Source organism: Acipenser ruthenus, chromosome 4, assembly GCF_902713425.1.
Source record: "Acipenser ruthenus chromosome 4, fAciRut3.2 maternal haplotype, whole genome shotgun sequence".
In the NCBI taxonomy this organism is placed as follows: domain Eukaryota; kingdom Metazoa; phylum Chordata; class Actinopteri; order Acipenseriformes; family Acipenseridae; genus Acipenser; species Acipenser ruthenus.
This window is the reverse complement of record NC_081192.1, coordinates 88013450-88032750: the sequence shown is the minus strand read 5'-3', so window position 1 is coordinate 88032750 and position 19301 is coordinate 88013450. Positions and strand designations below refer to the sequence as shown.

The following is a 19301-nucleotide window of genomic DNA, read 5'->3' as shown; positions in this document are numbered from 1 at the left end:
TCAGAAGTTTCATTATTACCTCATAACGTGCCACAGCAATGCCATTTCCCTCAATTATACAACAGCTCTGTCGTTTTCTAACAGCAAATAAAGCACTGCTAATTAACAACACCTGTTCTAAAAGCACTGCTTGCCGATGAAACACTTCACACAGACACACGAGCCTTGCTCTCAAAGTGAACTTTCAGTGGACTTGATTGTTTTAGACAAACAAAGGTAAATACATTTTAAAAAGTTGTACTGTGGTATAATAGTGATAATAATGGAACTCCTCTTTAACAACCCCCCCCCCCATTATCCCTTAAGATCCTACAAGACTTTCTAGCACTGAGATGCAGAACAGGAGATATAGAGGACTGCTTATATTATCTGAACAACCCTGTGGAATAAAACTTGCTGTTTGTATTAAAAATAAAACTTTTTTTTTTAAATAACATTATCATGATTGTGTTTTAGCCTGCTGTTGAATCGTTTTGATAATGTCAAACAAACAAATAATATCTTCAGCTCTCCCTTAAAGCTAACCAAATAATTCCAGACATTTTATCTGCAAGTGTAAAATATATCTGGTGAATAAGACATAGAAATTGAGCGCTTACTTTAACCTAGTATAGTAAATACTTTCAGAACTGCACTTCTGAGACCTATGTACCTAGCAGAAGTGCCAAACACATAAGATTTATGGAAATATGTAGTTAGCTAAAATAATTTGTTAAAAATGTTCCTCTTGGTGTGTAACTATATATTTTTGTCCAGTATTTTTATCCAAATAAAAAAATACACTTTACTCACCCACTGTCCTCTCTTTACTATGTTATTATTAACAGATGACTAGGCATGTGACATTTTTCGGAAAACATTGCTTCTTTGGCATTTGGCCATATATAATCTCTTGAGCAACTCTGAGATCTAGGCAGGGAGGCAGTTTGATTGCCAACCCCTCTTTAGTTAGGCCGAAAGTGACGAACAGGAGGTAAACTTAAAGCATGGCACAGACAGCCTGGGGAGGTAGGATTTCATTTACCTAGCTTGGTTATTATTGGCTACCAGTTGATTTATAATTAAAGAAATGCTACTTGCGCAAACTCTTGTTTATTTTTATTTTTTGTTGCCTTCCTAAGAGTTCCCTGCCTGAACTTCGCATTGCTGTTCATTCAATGTGGGTGTCGTCCAAGGCTGAGCTATGTGATGATATTTTGTCACTTTATATTTCATTGGGAATTGAGCTTAATGAAACCTAATACTAGAAAGCCATTCTGTGTGTTTCCAATCCAAAATCTTCCCATCCGCGTAAAACACTTAACTTGCATTTGTTTATGTAAGGTAGAAACAGATTGACACCTTATTTGCCAGATCACAAGAAAATGTCACTCTCTCCAAGCTTCAAAATTACTTAATTAATGTATTATACTGGAATGAAACTTCCTGGAACCAGGAATTTGAAAGACTGGCATTTTAAGGGTTAATGGGCAACAGCGACATCTAATGGATTCAAATGGACAGTATACTTTAATAATATCCTATGGACAGAGATAAGGGAAATTTGATATGTCTAAAAAATATATTTGTTGTTATTTTGTATTAAATCTAATACGATATAAATATACATAGGCATGAAATGTTCTTGTATGTATACCATAACACTGAGAGTATTATAGATATTGGATAACAGTCATAGAAGTGTTTTATACAGTTATTTTAAGACAAACATGAACTGAACGCGTACTTCATGGTGCAAATTAAACTAAAACCCAATGTTAATTCCAAGATACTCAGAAAGAGTTGTGAGAGTTTTGGTTTTTAAACATGCTTTCCACAATGCTCCAAGGTGCTTTCACACAGAAGGGTTATGACAGTTCAGAACCGCCACTGAAGCGACTTATAGGTCTGTATTAATTGCCTATACCGCCACAGAACCGTCATATTTATGCCGTCTCTGAACCACCTTTACGGAAACTGTGTTTACATGACTTTGGATATCGGAATTAGTTTTCCAAAAAATATCGGAATTCTTATGCTCATGTAAACTCACTGAATGTCGTCCTTCTGGAGTACCTCTGAATGCCTTTTAATTTGTTTGTTTTTTAAACCATTTAAATGCAAAACCATAACAAAACATGTATACAGGCTTTTTTTTTTTTATTATTTGTCCTGCGGTTGACTTTAATTACTTTCTCTGCACGCACTACTACTTTGTATATGATGTAGAATACGTGATTGTAAACATCTAACACAACTACGTACAATACTCTTTCAAATAATCGTGTTATTATTTTGAATGTGCGCTTCTTAGGGTCGGTATTATTGTCATTGCTTGCGCCCGGTACCTCTTTCTTTACAAATTAAGCACTGCGTGCATGCGTTAGGTCTTGTCAGTGTTTCAGATTGCACGAGAACAGTCTGTTGTTGCTGAGAACAAACTGTTGATTGACAGGTTAGAAAGCTGTACTCGCGCGATCTCTTTGGCTGTGTGAAAGGGTTATGACGGTATTACACCGGCATAGATTGCGCAATTTCATGTTGTGTGAATGGGTATTTTACACACTCGTTAAAACGTTTCAGAGACGGCACAGTAGATGCTAATTGAGGTCTAGTTTTATGGTATGTCATAAAACTATCTTATTTGAAATCCACCTATCACAGAGTCAGATGGAGGTACGTTTGTCCTCTTTATTGAATTAACCAATCCTAAGAGATTGTCAAGAGCTGCTCTGATTGGTCCTCCTAAATGCATTTAAGCTTGTGTTTGTCCAATTTTCGGGGTGCTTTCACTATCATCAAAGGTGCTCTCACTTTCATCAAAGGAACTTTCTTCCACCCAAGATGTGATAACTTCAAGGAACGTGCTGTCCCTTCACCAAAGGAACTCCCAGCCAACATTCTACAAAGAAGAAATATACGTCACAGCATGTGAAGTACCTGTTGCTATGAAAACCATCTGATATGATCCTCCAAGCAATGTGCCTGCCTGTCTGCATGTCTACCTGAGACTGCCTGCCTGTCTGCATGTCTACCTGAGACTGCCTGCCTGTCTGCATGTCTACCTGAGACTGTCTGCATGTCTACCTGAGACTGCCTGCCTGTCTGCATGTCTACCTGAGACTGCCTGCCTGTCTGCATGTCTACCTGAGACTGTCTGCATGTCTACCTGAGACTGCCTGCCTGTCTGCATGTCTACCTGAGACTGCCTGTCTGTCTGCATGTCTACCTGAGACTGCCTGCCTGTCTGCATGTCTACCTGAGACTGCCTGCCTGCTGATTGACACCATTAATGTTGTGCCTCTCCAAAAATAAATGAAAGACTTTGTTCTAGAAACTGCCATTTCCCCACTCAAGTAATTGAGTGCTCCTTCCGACTTATGTGGACTGAAGACATAACATTTGAATCACATTAATACTAAAAGCTACAAAGAAAATTAGTCAATTTTAGTTTGATTTAAAAACATTTTGTTAGGTTGGAATGGAATCAAAAACAGTAACAGTAACTAATCGCCCCATTTCTATCCCATTGATTTGCTGTAGGTCAATGAGGCTCTCATGGTCACTGAGTGGATGATTTGTTTTGGCGATGCTGTAAGCTGTGCGGATTACACGAGCAGTCGTTTCAAATGCTACTTCTTCACTTTTAGCATTCAGATTGAGAAGGGTCTCTTTTTTAGCCATGATTTCAATTTTTTCAGCTTCAATGTGAGCTGAGGACTTTTTACGTTTGCTTACTTTTTTGCAAATGGAGGAGAGCTCAGCCTCTTTATTTTTTCCATAAGATGATATTTCACACGCAGCCCAGTTTAAAGCGATATTGACATCTCTTCCAGAATGCATTTTCAAATCGGAAATGTTCATGACATACTTATTGTACACCCAAGTTTGCCGTCTGAATCAAACGGGCAGTTGTTTTTTTTTTTTTTCTTTTGAACTCGTCAAATTGCATTTTTGACCAAACAGCAGGGTGTTGCTGAGTCACAGTCCCAATAGTAGGCTTAAGAATATTTCCCAACATAAAACCAATGTCACCTTACAATAATTGATTTTGGGTTTCAGTGTTTTAAAATAAAATATCAAACAGAACGAAATTTCAATGTACCATTTGTAATTCAGTAATATGAGAGAATTGGTCAGGGGTCTGAATACTTTTGCAATGGTCTTACATATATATATGTAAGACCACCTGTCACAGATAGCTGAGTTGGGTGGAGGTGTAGAAATAATAAAATCCAGACAATGGTGTGATGTTCCACAGATGATTTTATTTTTCTTATATTCTTTCCCACTAACAATGGTAATCAGGACAGGAATAAACAAAAGAAAATGTCCAAAACAAATAAACAGCAAAGTAAAATGATCCAGGCTCTGGGTGGCTGTTTTCGCCTTTCTGGTCGTTCTGGTGTCTGCCCTCCTGGTTGGTTGTCTCCCTTCTAAAGTAGTTTGTTTAGGTCTGCCGAAAAATCACAGTTAGCATTTTCTTTTTTTTCTTTTTTTTATATTACCCTCAGTACCTCTCCCACACTTTTTTGTGCTTTCAGATACCAGCCCCGACTGCTACAACACAACCCCCTTTATGTGCCGCGGAACGCCCCCTAATCAGCAGAACACCAATCAGCGATCAGCATTTTAATCGCCTCCCAATTCTGGGACTTTCCAGCACATTCCGTGTTGTTGCCCTCAACAAAGATGGCAACTGTCCGCCGCAAAGGTGGAACTGCCACGTCACATCATCTCTGTTGGGGCCTTCTAGGCTGGCTGACAGACCCCTGGCAGCTGGGAGGGTGGATTACAGCACGGGATCGCTTTACCTCATCACATATCCCGCCCCCCAAGACCCCCCCCCCAGAGTGACGCCGAAGGAACACGTTTGATGTTGGACATCAAAAGAGAAGGGCTGCAACGCCAGGTACCACCGTGTTACCCTGGTGTTCTTGTCCTTCATAGTGTTCAACCCCTGTAAAGGGGAGTGGTCTGTGACGAGCGTAAAGTGAAGTCCCAGGAGATAATATTTTAATGTTTCCATGGCCCATTTTACCTCTAAGCATTCCTTTTCTATCACAGAATATCTAGTTTCTCTAGGGAGAAGCTTACGGCTAAGATATAGAATGGGATGTTCTATGTTATCTTTCTCCTCAGACAGAACCGCCCCCAAACCTACCTCAGAGGCGTCGGTTTGGAGGATTAACTCCCGACTGAAATCCGGCACAATAAGTGCTGGGGCCGGACTAAGGCTTGTCTTAATAGATTGAAAGGCCCTCTGACACTCTGCACTCCATTTTACTCTGTTTGGGGCGTTCTTTTTAGTAAGGTCAGTGAGGGCTGTGGTTATGGTGGAAAAGTCTTTTATAAACTTGCAGTAGTAACCTGCCAAGCTTAACAGTGACCTCAGTGACCTCTTTTCCAAAGGGGCTGTAACAGGGAGAGATCTGGACTGGCCATCTGACGCATGCACGATGCTGCAGGAAGGGGGGGGGCAGTCCCGTGGGATCTGCCTGCCAGTCATGGCAGTGACACAGAGAGGTGGGGAAGGTGTGTGCGGTTTCCCCTTCTCTGAGTGGCTGGGAGGCGGGTTTTAGTGGGATTGCTGATCCTATAAATTAATACTCTGCTGTTTCCTCAGATCTGCCCCTTTAGACCTGTACAACGAGCAAGCGGTTACGCTGCTCGGCCAGACCAGCTGACAGACGGGAGAAAAACCATCCACAGAGAATCTGAAGAGATAGAGAGAGAGTGGGGAATCCGTGGGCAGACCCCGTTAGTGTGTTTTAAAAGAAACATAGCTGAGGAACAGCGGAGAGTAGGACAGAGACCCGACTCACAGGTAGCGTCGACTGGGGAAGTTCACGCTGCAAAGTGCAGCACCTTTATTTTGTAGTTTTGATTATTGTGTTTTATTTTCCCTTTTTCTTTTTGCCTTCTCATTTTCATTATTTACGAGCACTTGCGAGTGCCCCTGCAACTGAACTGTGTACTCTGACGTGGTATGCCCGTAGGTTCTGGATACCATAGGTGGTAGCCAGACCACGGACCACAGCGCCCTCTGCGGGCTAAAACAAATCAGTGCAACTCACAAGAGTAAAACAGAATAAAACTGAACACCTGTGCAGTGTTTCAATTACAACTTCTGTAGCATTATCCGGAGCAGTATCAGACAGCGGAGCCAACGCCAGCAAGACTGCCTGGAAGGAGCGCACCTACTGTATCACCCCCTCCCCTGGCCCCGGAGAGGGCGAAGGGACTGGGGGGAAGGGGTAGACAGGTATTTGGATGGGGGGTGTCAGCAGGAGCTCCCGGCCCGGGGACTGAGGCAGGGTGGGGTTACCCACGGGCTGCTGCGGTGTCGGACCGGGGTCTTGCACGGCCACCTCACCGTCGAGCCCCTTTGATGGCTCCAGTGTTTCCACCCCTTGTTGAAGCGTCAGGGCAAGAAACCAGCCCACCAAGGTGTTGGACGTGCAGGGAGGTGGGCCACATCGCGCAGGATTGCCCCGTGATGGATTGTGACCTCAGCCGACCAGGTAAGCATGTTCAATTACCTCAGTCACTTCAGCAGACGGGTTTTGTTATTCTTGAGACAGTGGATGGTACAAAAACCCAGGCTTTCTTGGACTCAGGGTGTGGTCAGTCCCTAGTACAGGAGAGCCTAATCTCACTGTGGCATAAGCAAATATTGGGACGGGTGCATATTAAATGTATTCATGGGGATGTTCGTTCTTATCCCAAGGTTAGCATAACGGTGAAAATTGGCCAGCAGGTGACGCAGGTGCAGGTGGGGTTGTGTCCTCAATTGCCAGTACCAGTAGTTCTGGAACGGAACTGTGGGCAGTTCAAGAGTTGGTTGGCTGCCCTGACGGCCCCGTCCTCCCTATTGGCTAAGAAAGAGGAAGTAATTGGAGAGATCTTTCCCTTTCGCGACCCGGAGTGGTTTTGTCATAAATTTAAACTCTGTAAAACTAAAAGGGAGCGCCGGGCTGCTAAGAATGAGGGCTGGCAGTGGAGGGGGTTTGAGAAGTTTCAGGAGGGGGCGATTGGTGAAGAGTCTGGGGGGGAGGCCACGGAGCCAACGCAGGGGTCTGGTTCGGCTGCCTCCGCTTAGGACCGACCTGATCCCGAGCTGGAAGCCATGGGAGCTGATTTTTTAGCTCGTTCCCGTGACTTCTGACTCGAGCAAGGGCGTGACGACGTGCTGGGCAGGCTATTTGACCAAGCAGCGGTGGTTAATGGTCGGGTGGTCGAGCCCAGACGCGCCTCCACGTACCCTCACTTTGAAATCGCTCGAGACCTCCTGTACCGTGTTGACAAATTGGGGAAGTGCATCACCAGTTGCTGATTTCTCAACCCTTTAAGGAGGATTTACTGCGGCTGGCTCACGCTATTCCTTTGTCTGGTCATCTGGGAAGGGATAAGACTAAAGAAAGGCTTGTGTCACGGTTCTACTGGATGGGGCTGGATGGTGACGTCAGACGTTTTTGCGAACGTTGTGGGGTGTCAGAAAGCCAGTCCTAGAGCCGTCCCACGAGCCTCACTGGGGCCGTTGTCCCTAGTGGAAGCTCCATTTGAGCGTATTGGAATGGATTTGGTTAGACCACTGAAGAGGAGTGCGGTTTTCTGTGGATTCGTAGCTCAAAGTGTTGATTCGTTTATCAACAATACATCTGCCCCGCATTCCCCTTCTCTTCAAAGCCACGCTGCCACTTTAGTTAGACGATTCGTAGATATAATCCACTGAAAGATCAAAGGGTGACGTCACAGAAATGTTTTAAGCAACAGATATAAAAAACTAAAATGTATTTAAAAGAGTTCTTCCAAAATAAAATACAAATGCCCACCATCCCTGTATAACCATAAATCAAAACTACCATCATACACAAATCACTGCATCACAACCCAAGTGTTGTTTTTAAAGATTGTTGATTTAACCATAACATAACATGTTTTGACAACCAATATAAATCAAAGGGGGTTTAACAGGTACTTATTAATTAGGATCAAATGATAATAACAATGGATGGCAATTTTAAAGTAAGATTTGAACATAGATAAAAAAGGAGAATAATTCCATGTGGCTTACCTTCACAACATATATATATATATATATATATATATATATATATATATATATATATATATATATATATATATATATATATATATTAAACATTTAATTGTTTAGATAAGACCCTTCGAGTCTGCTTGAAATCTGTGGTGGACCATTTTTACCCAGACAAAAGATAATTAACAATTATGCCGCATAAGGTCATTTGGGGGTCAATGTTGTATTTTTCCACCAGCTAGCCATGCAAACCTATAACCTTCTGATGGTGCTGCAGGGTATCATTGCAGATGTGGAGTGACCTGCACATCAGTGATGAACAACTTTACAAGGCAAAGTAAGCAGTAGAGTTTATACAAAGTGCAGTGTTTCCATACTGGCTTTATGCATATTGCATGCAAACCAGAAAGACAGATATTGAAAGATATATTTCAGTATAAATTACCATAGCTTTCACTTAACAAAGTTCACTTGAAAAGACCAAACTGAATTGTTTTGTTGGAGGAGACTCTCACAGGTATGAATGAAATCGGCACTGCAGCTTTGCATTTTCCCATGCTTTCTCCATGCTTGTCCTAGACATGCTCACTATGCCTTACCAAACATCCACTGTCCATTCACTATGCTTTACAACCATTCCAACCATTCACTATGCTTTACAACCATTCCTTGGCTCTGTCACAACCCCCAAACTTAGGGTTACAAAATGGAACCTCCTATACTCCTATACTTTACTGTATAGGTCAGATCCTTATTTTCATACTAATAATATTATATTCACTCCACTGAAACCGCCCTCCTGTCTGTCACCAACTCACTTAAGTGTGCCCGAGCTGCCTCTCTCTCCTCTGTCCTAATTCTCCTCGACCTCTCTGCTGCCTTTGACACTGTTGATCACTATTCTACTATCATCTCTTGCTGACCTGGGGATCTCTGGCACTGCTCTGGCCTGGTTCTCCTCCTACCTCTCCAACCGCACTTACCAGGTAACCTGGCGTGGAGCAACCTCCACACCTCACCCTCTCTTAACTGGAGTCCCCCAAGGGTCAGTCTTGGGTCCTCTCCTGTTCTCTCTCTACACCCGCTCCCTGGGCCCCCTCATCGCATCCTATGGTTTCTCATACCATTTCTATGCTGATGATGCTCAGATTTTCCTCTCCTTCCCCACCTCTGACTCCACCATCTCCTCCCGTATCTCTACCTGTCTGTCTGCTATTTCCTCCTGGATGCACTCGCATCACCTCAAACTCAACCTCTCTAAATCTGACCTCCTTTTCTTTCCCTCCTCCTCCCCCTCCTCTGATCTCTCTATCTCTGTTCCTCTGGAATCTACCACACTCTCTCCCTCTTCCTCCGCTAAGAACCTTGGAGTCACCCTGGACCCCTGCCTCTCTTATTCCCAGCACATCTCCACTCTGGCACGCACTTGCCGATTCTTCCTGAGCAACATCCGAAGAATCCGACCCTTCCTCACCAACTATGCTACCCAGCTCCTGGTCCAGGCCCTGGTACTCTCCCGCCTAGACTACTGCAACTCCCTCCTGGCTGGCCTCCCTGCGTCTGCCACCCGTCCGCTCCAGCTCATCCAGAACTCTGCTGCCCGCCTGGTGTTCTCTCTGCCTCGCTTCGCCCACGCTACTCCACTACTCCGCTCGCTCCACTGGCTCCCGATCACCGCTCGCATCCAGTTCAAGACTCTTGTACTAGCCTACAGATGCCTTGACCAGACTGCACCCAGCTACCTCCAGACCCTCATCTCTCCCTACACCCCCACTCGACCTCTCCGCTCCACCTGCACTAGAAGACTGGCTCTACCTCCGCTACGCTCCCCTGCCTCCAGAGCCCGCTCCTTCTCCACCCTTGCTCCGCAGTGGTGGAATGACCTTCCTACAGATGTCAGGACTGCCCAGTCCCTGACCACATTCTGGCGCCTCCTTAAGACTCACCTCTTCAAACAGCACCTGTAGAACTCATCTGTTTGTATCCTGGGACACTATCACCCTTCATTTAAATGTGCTTTATTTTGCTCTTATCTGCCCCCTATTTTACTGCATTTAATCCTGTACTTCAGAATACTGTAATCTGCCAAGTGTTTAACCTGTAGTATTTTGTATTTAATCATATCCTGATGTAAGTATCACTATTTAATCATATCCTGATGTAACTATCACTATTATCTGCTGTATCATTGAATTGTGGTTTGTCACACTTGAACAAAAGTTATTGTATTTCTTGCTCTTATTGTATTACTTGTATTGTAACACATGAAATGTATTTGCTTACGATTGTAAGTCGCCCTGGATAAGGGCGTCTGCTAAGAAATAAATAATAATAATAATAATATTCAGCACATTTAAGTAGTAAGGCGTAGTTTACTCTAGACTCCTGTTACTGCAAACAAATAAACATAGACTATTCAAATTCACACTGAGCTTGGATGGGGGGGGGGGGGGGGGGGGGGTCAAAAAACATACAATAAAGTCACCACAACTTGCACACCTACTCCAGCCCAGAGAGTGCTGAAGGGACACATGGAGAAGACTCTGGGTGTTTGTCTGGGTGAGTAGCATAGACCATTTTCAAATACGAGTTACCAATACAATAAGCAAAACTGGGGAGCTTATATCTGACTCAAGCCAGATATTTTTAGATGCATGTTCATGAAAGCTGTTGGTTTCCTTAACAACAACCTAGGACAATGAGTCCAGACAACATAGACAATGAGTTTTACATCACATTTATTTTATTAATCAAAACATTCTTTAAACAACTTATGAGTAACTGATTTGTGACTATGGTCCATAATTATCATTAAAAAAGGTTTAATAATAGAATACAAATAGAAAAGAAATAGAAAACACTGACACTTGCTATTTCTTTTTCAGTTCTTTTTGCAACCTCGTGTTCTGCACAGAGAAGTTATCATCTCATCAGTTTATCTAAAACATGGGCTGAAGCACAGCATTACTGCAGATCCTGCTACTCAGACCTGGTCACTGTTACCCCTCAGAATGAACCTGTTCTCACTGCGTCAGCTACAGATACATGGATCGGACTGCAAAGAATCCCAGGGGGTTGGCAGTGGTCAGATGGAGACGGCAGCAGTTATTATAAGTGGGCACCCGGTGAGCCAAATAATTATGGGGGGCATGAAGATTGTGCTGCTCGTCGAACAGACAACAATTGGAATGATTGTTCTTGTACTTCTGGATTGTATTTCCACTGTTATAAAGGTAAGTTAAGTATGAGTTGAGATGTCAAGAGATGTTACCCACAACCAAGAAAATAGCATGTAGTGTACAGGAGTACATCACACTTTATATTGTGTACCAGCTCAACAACCTTCTTACTTCTGACTGTATCCATACTGGTTAGGGGAGCAATCTCAAGAGAATATTCCACAAACTGTCCTTACAGTTTACTAGATAATAGTACTTTTAAATATGAATGCATTCTCGCTCTCTCTTCTCATTCTCTCTAATATATATATATAATTTTTGTTATACTTTCAAAATATACATTATTTCAGCAGTTTATGAATAAGAACAGTAAGAGTAAAACACTTTTAATTTGTAACAAGTGTACAGCAGGCCACTTTTAGGATGGATAGCTGCGTTTACACTACAACAAAAATACCTAAGCCATCTCAGAGTTGGCTTAAAAGTGTATAGTGTAAATGGGGTACTAGTGTCCTGAAACCAAGTGCCAGCCACAAAGTGGCTCCATGCTCCCAGTGCTTTACATGTAGATTGTACTAGAACTTCACTGGGCTACATAAATTAGGACACATTAATGTTTAATTAAAATGTCTGCATTTCATTTTAATTGAAAGAATGTCTAATGTCTTCCTTGTTAATTGAGACTCTTACACTGGGCTGCTGTCTGTTCCTGTTGTCACGGGGACGTCACTGACTCTGCACTGGAATCCAGCGCCAGGACTTGTTGACCACTACAGGATAGAAGTCTCCGGGCAGACAAGTCAGACCTTCACAGTAAACACTCAGACTGCTGTTGTGACCTCTCTGACCCCCGGCTGTCTCTACACAGTGCATGTCTTCCCTGTGAAATGTGTCAAAGACTGGCCCCCTGCTAGTACATCAGTCTACACAGGTATGTGCAGACAGGCTGGGTTTGAGCTCAACATGCACTGCATGGAACGTAGGGTTTGCAGGAAACATTTTCTCTGCATTACTTTGTGAGATACATGCTTCAATGGGCCCGTACGAGACGTTTTCCTGGTTCATAGAACAGTAATGAGTAATTGTTAGGAAACAATAGTGCACAGTAGTTAAATAACAGTACATGAGTAATAGTGGGGAAGACATGGCAAAGAGAAAATGCATTCTGGTGTGCTTGTATAAGGGTCAGGATGTTGTATAGTATGTTGTAAAATGATGTATTGAATATAATAAGTAATATCCTTGCACTTTTCCAAGCTCCAGTCCCACCAGGACAACTAATGGCTGACTCTGTGGGACCCAACTCTGTTTCTCTGAGTTGGGGCAGACCTGCCGGTATGGATAAGATCCCACACAGCTTCAACATCACCTACTGCAGCTCCTTCTGGGGTCACCAGGGCTCCACCACTGCAGCCTCCAATTCCACCGTCATCTCTAACCTGAAACCAGCAAGCCAGTACGTCTTCAACATCACCACAGTGCAGGACGATGGGAACCAGAGCATACCTGCTTCAGCATCTTTCTTCACAAGTAACAATTGCACATTCATTCTCATGATTTAGTTATAAGAACTGTTGCTGCTTTTCTGAGTATCCCTGTTCACTTCCTCCACGCAACACCAATCTATATCAGATGATTCACTCTGATTATTGCAATTTAACATCATTGGATATTTATTTCAGCATAACTACATAAAGAAAATAAACCTTTAGCAACACTAAAAAAAAATTGATTAGTTAAGGTGGAAGCTAAATTGATGTGGTGAGCTGACATTAAATTGCTACTGAATGGACTGTAGGGTTTAAAACACAACACATTAATTTCCCTAGCTTTCTGCTTTGTTGTATTCATTTCTACAGTATCGTTTTTACAACATAAGCACGATGGTTTTTATATTTGTATTGTCCCTGGTCATAAATCAGTTTTGACGAGTTATTTTTGTCCCGCATCAGTTATGCATCGAGTCTTACGAATTTACAATATTGGCTGTTTCAACCTGTTCAATCAGAAACCGGCACAGGTTCAGAGGGGTGGGAACAGGCTTATTCAATATGCATGACAAAAGCGATCTAATGGCAATAAATAAATACATTAATTTGATATGTTAGGGTGTAATAAGAACCTCTAATAAAACCGTAAGCGAGAAATTTACACGCTAAGCAACACAACAGAGTTCAGACCACAGCAGATTTCACTGCCTATGTTATACAGTCAGCACTCGCAAATCCAACCCTATAAAATGCTGACTTCAGTGAAGGTGACGCATATATGATTATTTCATTTTGGCCCGTTTTTAAGGAAACACAAAAAATATATAATGTCAAATTTAAAAGGACTGTGTTTCAAAATAAATAGGCTTCCATTTAGATGTACTGCAGTTGGCTACAGTAATATATGTTCAATAGTATTTTAATTCAGAAAGATATGATTCTGAAAATATCACTTGCCAAAAGACGCGACTGTAGACACGTGGCCTGTACATAGATTATTTTAAATCCAGTACCTATTAATTTGTAGTAGTATCTAAAATTCCACATTATGACCAAATTGCAAAATTAAATCAAAATGTTACCCCATGCACAGAATTGCGTAAAACGTAAAAGGCAATGCAGTTTATCAAGAGTCAGAAAAAAAAATTCAGAATTGAACCCGAAATCAAAATTGCAGCATGTGCTGCTCAATAAGGCTCGAATTTCACAGTGCACGTGTAAATGAAAATGCACAAAAGCAAGACCACAGACTTAAAATAATAACAATGCTTCACAGAGTATCTAAAACTGTTTAATTATTAACTTTTTTTCACATTTCCATTTAGAATCACTCTTCTCGTTTGTTTATTTGTTGCTGCATTATCTCTGTAGCCCTGGAGCAGGGCGCTGACACACTGGCCCTCGCCTTCCGACAGTCCGAAACTCGTTGTCTCCGTCTGTTTTAACCCGACTTTTACTTATCTCGAACGCTATTTCCATCATTTAAAAAAAAAAACCAGAAACCTTTCCTGCTGTTTTCCGACAGCTGGAATGCGTGTAATTAAATTTTACATAACAGTTTGAAAAAACTACAGTATTTAAATGAGAAACCTATATGTTAACCCGATGCAAATGACAGTTTTAAGTCATTTAAAGATTTTTCAATCAATGGACAGGTGGGATTGAAAGGTATAAAGGCAATCTCTAGCAGCACATTGGGCTCCATCGTCAGAGTAGTCAGTCACTGCACCCACATCACACCCTTTTTTTTTTTTTTTTTTTTTTTTAATTTTTATAGCACAGAGCTTGTTTGAAATAGGTTCACATCCCCATTAGGACTTTTTGAAACAGGCTGAACAACTTTAGAAGTAAAATACTCATTCCGACCACATCAACCCGGGGGTATGTTAATTAAGTACCCATATCATTTGCATAACATTCCTCATACTTTATTATTATTATTTATTTATTTATTTATTTATTTATTTCTTAGCAGACGCCCTTATCCAGGGCGACTTACAATTATTACAAGATATCACATTATTTGTTCAGAAATGTTTCTGAGCGAATAGATTGGATTGAACCAGCCGATAATGTGAATTCAGAAGATATTTATAAATAAATAAATTAATGAATAAACAAAATAATAATAATTAAAAAAAACAGAAGATATTTTGACAGGAAGACCCGATGTGAAAGGAAAATAACTCGCCAAAAGTGATTTTATGACCAGGGATATGTTAAAAATAACAAAACAATTGCAATGATGTTGACAAATATATTGTAGGAATATGTACAACAAAGCAGGAAACCACTGAACGCAATGCAGTGTTTTAAACCTACAGTCTGTTCAGTAACTCTTTAATAGTTGTGTTTGAGTATAAAAAATAATACCCTTCTACTTTCTTTTCCCTAAGCTCCAACCCCACCAGGACAACTAATATCTGACTCTGTGGGACCCAGCTCGGTTTCTCTGAGCTGGGGCAGACCTGCCGGTATGGATAAGATCCCACACAGTTTCTTCATCAGCTACTCCAGCTCCCTCTCGGGTCACAACGACTCCATCACTTCAGACTCCAATTCCACCGTCATCTCTAACCTGAGACCAGGAAGCGAGTATGTCTTCTGTGTCACCACAATGCATGACAACGGGGGCTGGAGCTCACCGGTTTTAATATTTCTCTCCACATGTAAGAATTGCACATCCATTTTTATGATTTACTAAATTAAAAATCCATCATTAAAAAAGCCTTTTTGTTTAACTCTTCAAACCCGTAATGAAAAAAAAGGTTACCCAGCACCTCTGGTTTGAGTGGGAGTAAGCGGCTGCCTCTGGTAGAATGTACTCATTTGACATCACTGTGTAGCTCGAGCTGAGAAGGCTCAATATTTATAAAATTTTATAAACCGAAAATAGCATAATATTTAACCATAGTTTTGACATAAGTTTAACCATGCATCCTGTATCAAACTAAAAATAAAGATAGTTAAGGATTTTATAAAAAAAAAAAAAAAAAAATGATGTCTGCTTGTTTCGGTATCCTTTGAGACATTACACTACAGCATGTTACCTAATGACTTAGTTGGCCTTGAGTTATATTATTTAGTTGTTGCCTGCCATAGACATATGTAATGTTGGCTAGATCACCTAAATGTCTTTTATATTTGTAAGCATCAGCACCATCTGGCACCCAGCCATGTTTTACCGCCAAAACAAGAAACAGTATTTATGTAACTCCGGTAAGAACCACAACAAAAAAAAAATATTGCAAAGATCATAAAAAAGAAAGGTAGTAGGTAAATTCACATGAACTGTGCATTGCCTATATAAGCACAAATAACAACCACCTACCTTTTCCCCCAAAGCTCCATCCCCACCAGGACAACTAAAGGCTGACTCTGTGGAAACTAACTCTGTTTCTCTGAGTTGGGGCAGACCTGCCGGTATGGATAAGATCCCACACAGCTTCAACATCACCTACTGCAGCTCCTTCTGGGGTCACCAGGGCTCCACCACTGCAGCCTCCAATTCCACCGTTATCTCTAACCTGAAATCAGGAAGTGAGTACGTCTTCAACATCACCACAGTGCAGGAGCATGGGGGCCGGAGCACACCGGCTTCAACATCTCTCTTCACAAGTAAGAATTCTTCATTCAGCTTCACCACTCTTGTAGGGGTCACACACACACACACACACAGAGCACAGCCAGTTCAGCAACATCAGCATCTGTTGTAGACAGGAAATCAGATTTGTGTATTTTAATATAATCGTATTGGATACACTGATGCTACTGAATTTGTCTCTTTCACAGAAGTAAATGAGAAGCGGATGATAGTGGCTTTCCACTGCAACTCCCAGGACCCGCTGGCATGCAGGGATCCCAAAGTCAAAGAGGAGATGCTCAACCAGGTAACTGCCGATACCTCTTCAGTCATACAGGTGTACTGAGTTACAATTGTTCAAGAACCAATACACTAACTCCTATTGTTTGGAAAAAGAAAACAAGACCAGATACAATGAGCTGAGTCAGTGACTGGGTTTGCGCTTTGTTTTTTTGCAGCTGAAATCCAAGATGGGAGAGCGCTACTCTGGGGTGTATTGGAGTCTGAAATGGAGGGAGAATGGAGGGGACGACTGTAAACAACCCATTACTGAACTGACAGATCTGGATGAATTATAGATTAATCACCCATAACTATTAAACACTCACTAGTGCTGAATTTAGAAATGACAAATGTTTTCAACTAGAAATATAGAAGACTAGTTTATTTTAGTATTTCTTAATTATAGATTAGAGTTTTAACTTTTTTAATATATATTAACTCAATAGTGCTGAATTTCAAGAATACTTTAAAAGTAACTTCCACATGAATGCTTTTCACGAGTAAAGAAGAATTTTAAAATGCTTAGCGTCACGGCCCAGGCTGGTTACCGTCAGGAAAGAGACCCAGAGACAGAAAGCTGCAGTTTAATTAACAAAAACAAACAGACACATAATAAACACAGCACAAGGGCCGAAATAAAGGTTCAAACAAAAGAACAACACGCGTGTAGGCTGGGCATTAGCCTTCATCACAGTGTAAACACTCACCAAACGCCTTTGATTGTTCTTTCTTTTATACGGGTGGCCATTCCCTAATTAGCACTCAATTAGGGAATGGCCACACCTATGATTGTTGGGACAGATTTAACCCCATCCCTGCCAACCTTGCATTCCCACCACACACTATTTACACATGCTGAGCTTTCGCCCTGCCACAATGTGATAGAAATGTGTGGAGTTTGCTGATATGCGAGTCTGATCTGCTGTTAGAGGATTAAAAGACCCAGCAAAGTACCTGATTGTATCTGCACTGTGTGATTGGAAGGGCCTGGGACTCCGGATCCAGCAGAGTTGCGAGGGAACAAGAGGGCTAGGCTGAGTACACACTGTGACTGAGAGCTGCACTCTGCTGTCAGTGAAACAGAGTTCAAACTGCAGTTCAGACAAACAGTTTACCAACAGCTCTGAAATCTGCCCCTGGTTTACAATAAATGTGTTCAGATCTTTTCAGGTTTTAGTTAGGATGCTGGTGGAAGAAGAAATAGAAGCTGTACATTGTACCTGCTGTAATAATGTAGGTGTTTAAAATAAAGGACAATTGAATATTCACTTATTTGGCGATGAATTGCATTGTTATTGTAATTGCAACATGTTCTGAAGAGCTGCTGTTCAACAACACATTTTCAGAACCTTTTTCCCCAAGTCGAAACTCAAAGACCTACCATAGCAAACACTGACACTGTTTGTTAGAAGCAACACAGGATCACAGTCAAAGGTCTGTGTGCTGTGTATTAACTCAGTTCTAGTATAGTGACACAGGTTTAATGCAATTCACTTTAACCATTAGTCAATTAAATTGCTTTTTAACAGTGCATTGCGTATACTTTAAAATCCATATGCAACATGCCTGAAACTTAGATTACTGTAAACGTAAACAGTTAACGTGGGGGGTTAAGAACATAAGAACATAAGAAAGTTTACAAACTAGAGGAGGCCATTCAGCCCATCTTGCTCGTTTGGTTGTTAGTAGCTTATTGATCCCAGAATCTCATCAAGCAGCTTCTTGAAAGATCCCAGGGTGTCAGCTTCAACAACATTACTGGGGAGGTGGTTCCAAACCCGCACAATTCTCTGTGTAAAAAAGTGCCTCCTATTTTCTGTTCTGAATGCCCCTTCATCTAATCTCCATTTGTGACCCCTGGTCCTTGTTTCTTTTTTCAGGCCAAAGAAGTCCCCTGGGTTGACATTGTCTATACCTTTTAGGATTTTGAATGTTTGAATCAGATCGCCGCGTAGTCTTCTTTGTTCAAGACTGAATAGATTCAATTCTTTAAGCCTGTCTGCATACGACATGCCTTTTAAACCCGGGATAATTCTGGTTGCCCACACCTGATTCCACCCCATCATGAGAGACATTCAGCCAGGAGTTGCATGTACATCTTGTATTAATAAACCTATATACTCAGGTGAGACTTCAGAGCAGATTTAGCAGGGGCCAGCTCATTTCAATATACCTGAACAAGGGGAGTTCTGCAAACCAGGCCTGAGTGCAGGACTGGTGTGTCTTTCTCCCTGCCTGTACAGTACCTGACTTTGCTACAATAAAGTAACCATACCTTTGAGAAAGAGTACATTACCCTCCATGAAATCCATCCAACAGTCCAGTGTTTAATACCCTATTTGTTCTATTTATCATAATTATTTTGACTTGTGTACTTCTTGCATGATTTGTACTTTCTAATTAGAATCGTTAATTGTGACTGGGGAAAAATTGTTTTGATCACCCTGTGCAATGTTTGGGTTTCTGCCCATCCCCTGTAAAGGGATGTGTGATGTTTACAGGTAGCGCAAACCTAAGCGTGTTAGAATCAATAGGGATTTGAGCTGTATGTCTCTCTGAATCATGTCTTCTTAATCTAGAAGTATTTGTGGCTGCTGCTGACATATCAGGCCCCCTTTAGGATCTGAGGTCCTAATTGAGTTAGAATCAATGGAAATATTAACAATAAAAATACATGCTTTTGGCATGTTATATGAACTGAATATGAATGTGCACCAGGAGCTAGAACA

The 19301-nt window shown here is 41.6% G+C and overlaps 1 protein-coding gene across 1 annotated transcript; it reads left to right on the top strand.

Annotated features, from left to right (window-relative positions):
• Positions 1-10520: 10520 nt before the first annotated feature.
• On the top strand, positions 10521-19005 carry LOC117400085 (fibronectin-like). The gene is made up of 8 exons (XM_059023043.1): positions 10521-10597; positions 10924-11271; positions 11900-12148; positions 12475-12747; positions 15104-15376; positions 16053-16325; positions 16500-16597; positions 16749-19005. The coding sequence occupies exons 1-8, from the start codon at positions 10570-10572 to the stop codon at positions 16866-16868; spliced, it is 1662 nt and encodes a 553-aa protein (XP_058879026.1). The 5' UTR covers positions 10521-10569; the 3' UTR covers positions 16869-19005.
• The last annotated feature ends 296 nt before the right edge of the window (positions 19006-19301 follow it).

Bases quoted from the DNA above. Each gene is read 5' to 3' on its own strand.
- LOC117400085 (XM_059023043.1), top strand. From the start codon at position 10,570: ATGGAGAAGACTCTGGGTGTTTGTCTGG. The intron at 11,272-11,899 runs GTAAGTTAAGTA...TTGTTAATTGAG, and splicing joins GTATTTCCACTGTTATAAAG to ACTCTTACACTGGGCTGCTG. The intron at 15,377-16,052 runs GTAAGAATTGCA...TTTCCCCCAAAG, and splicing joins TTTAATATTTCTCTCCACAT to CTCCATCCCCACCAGGACAA.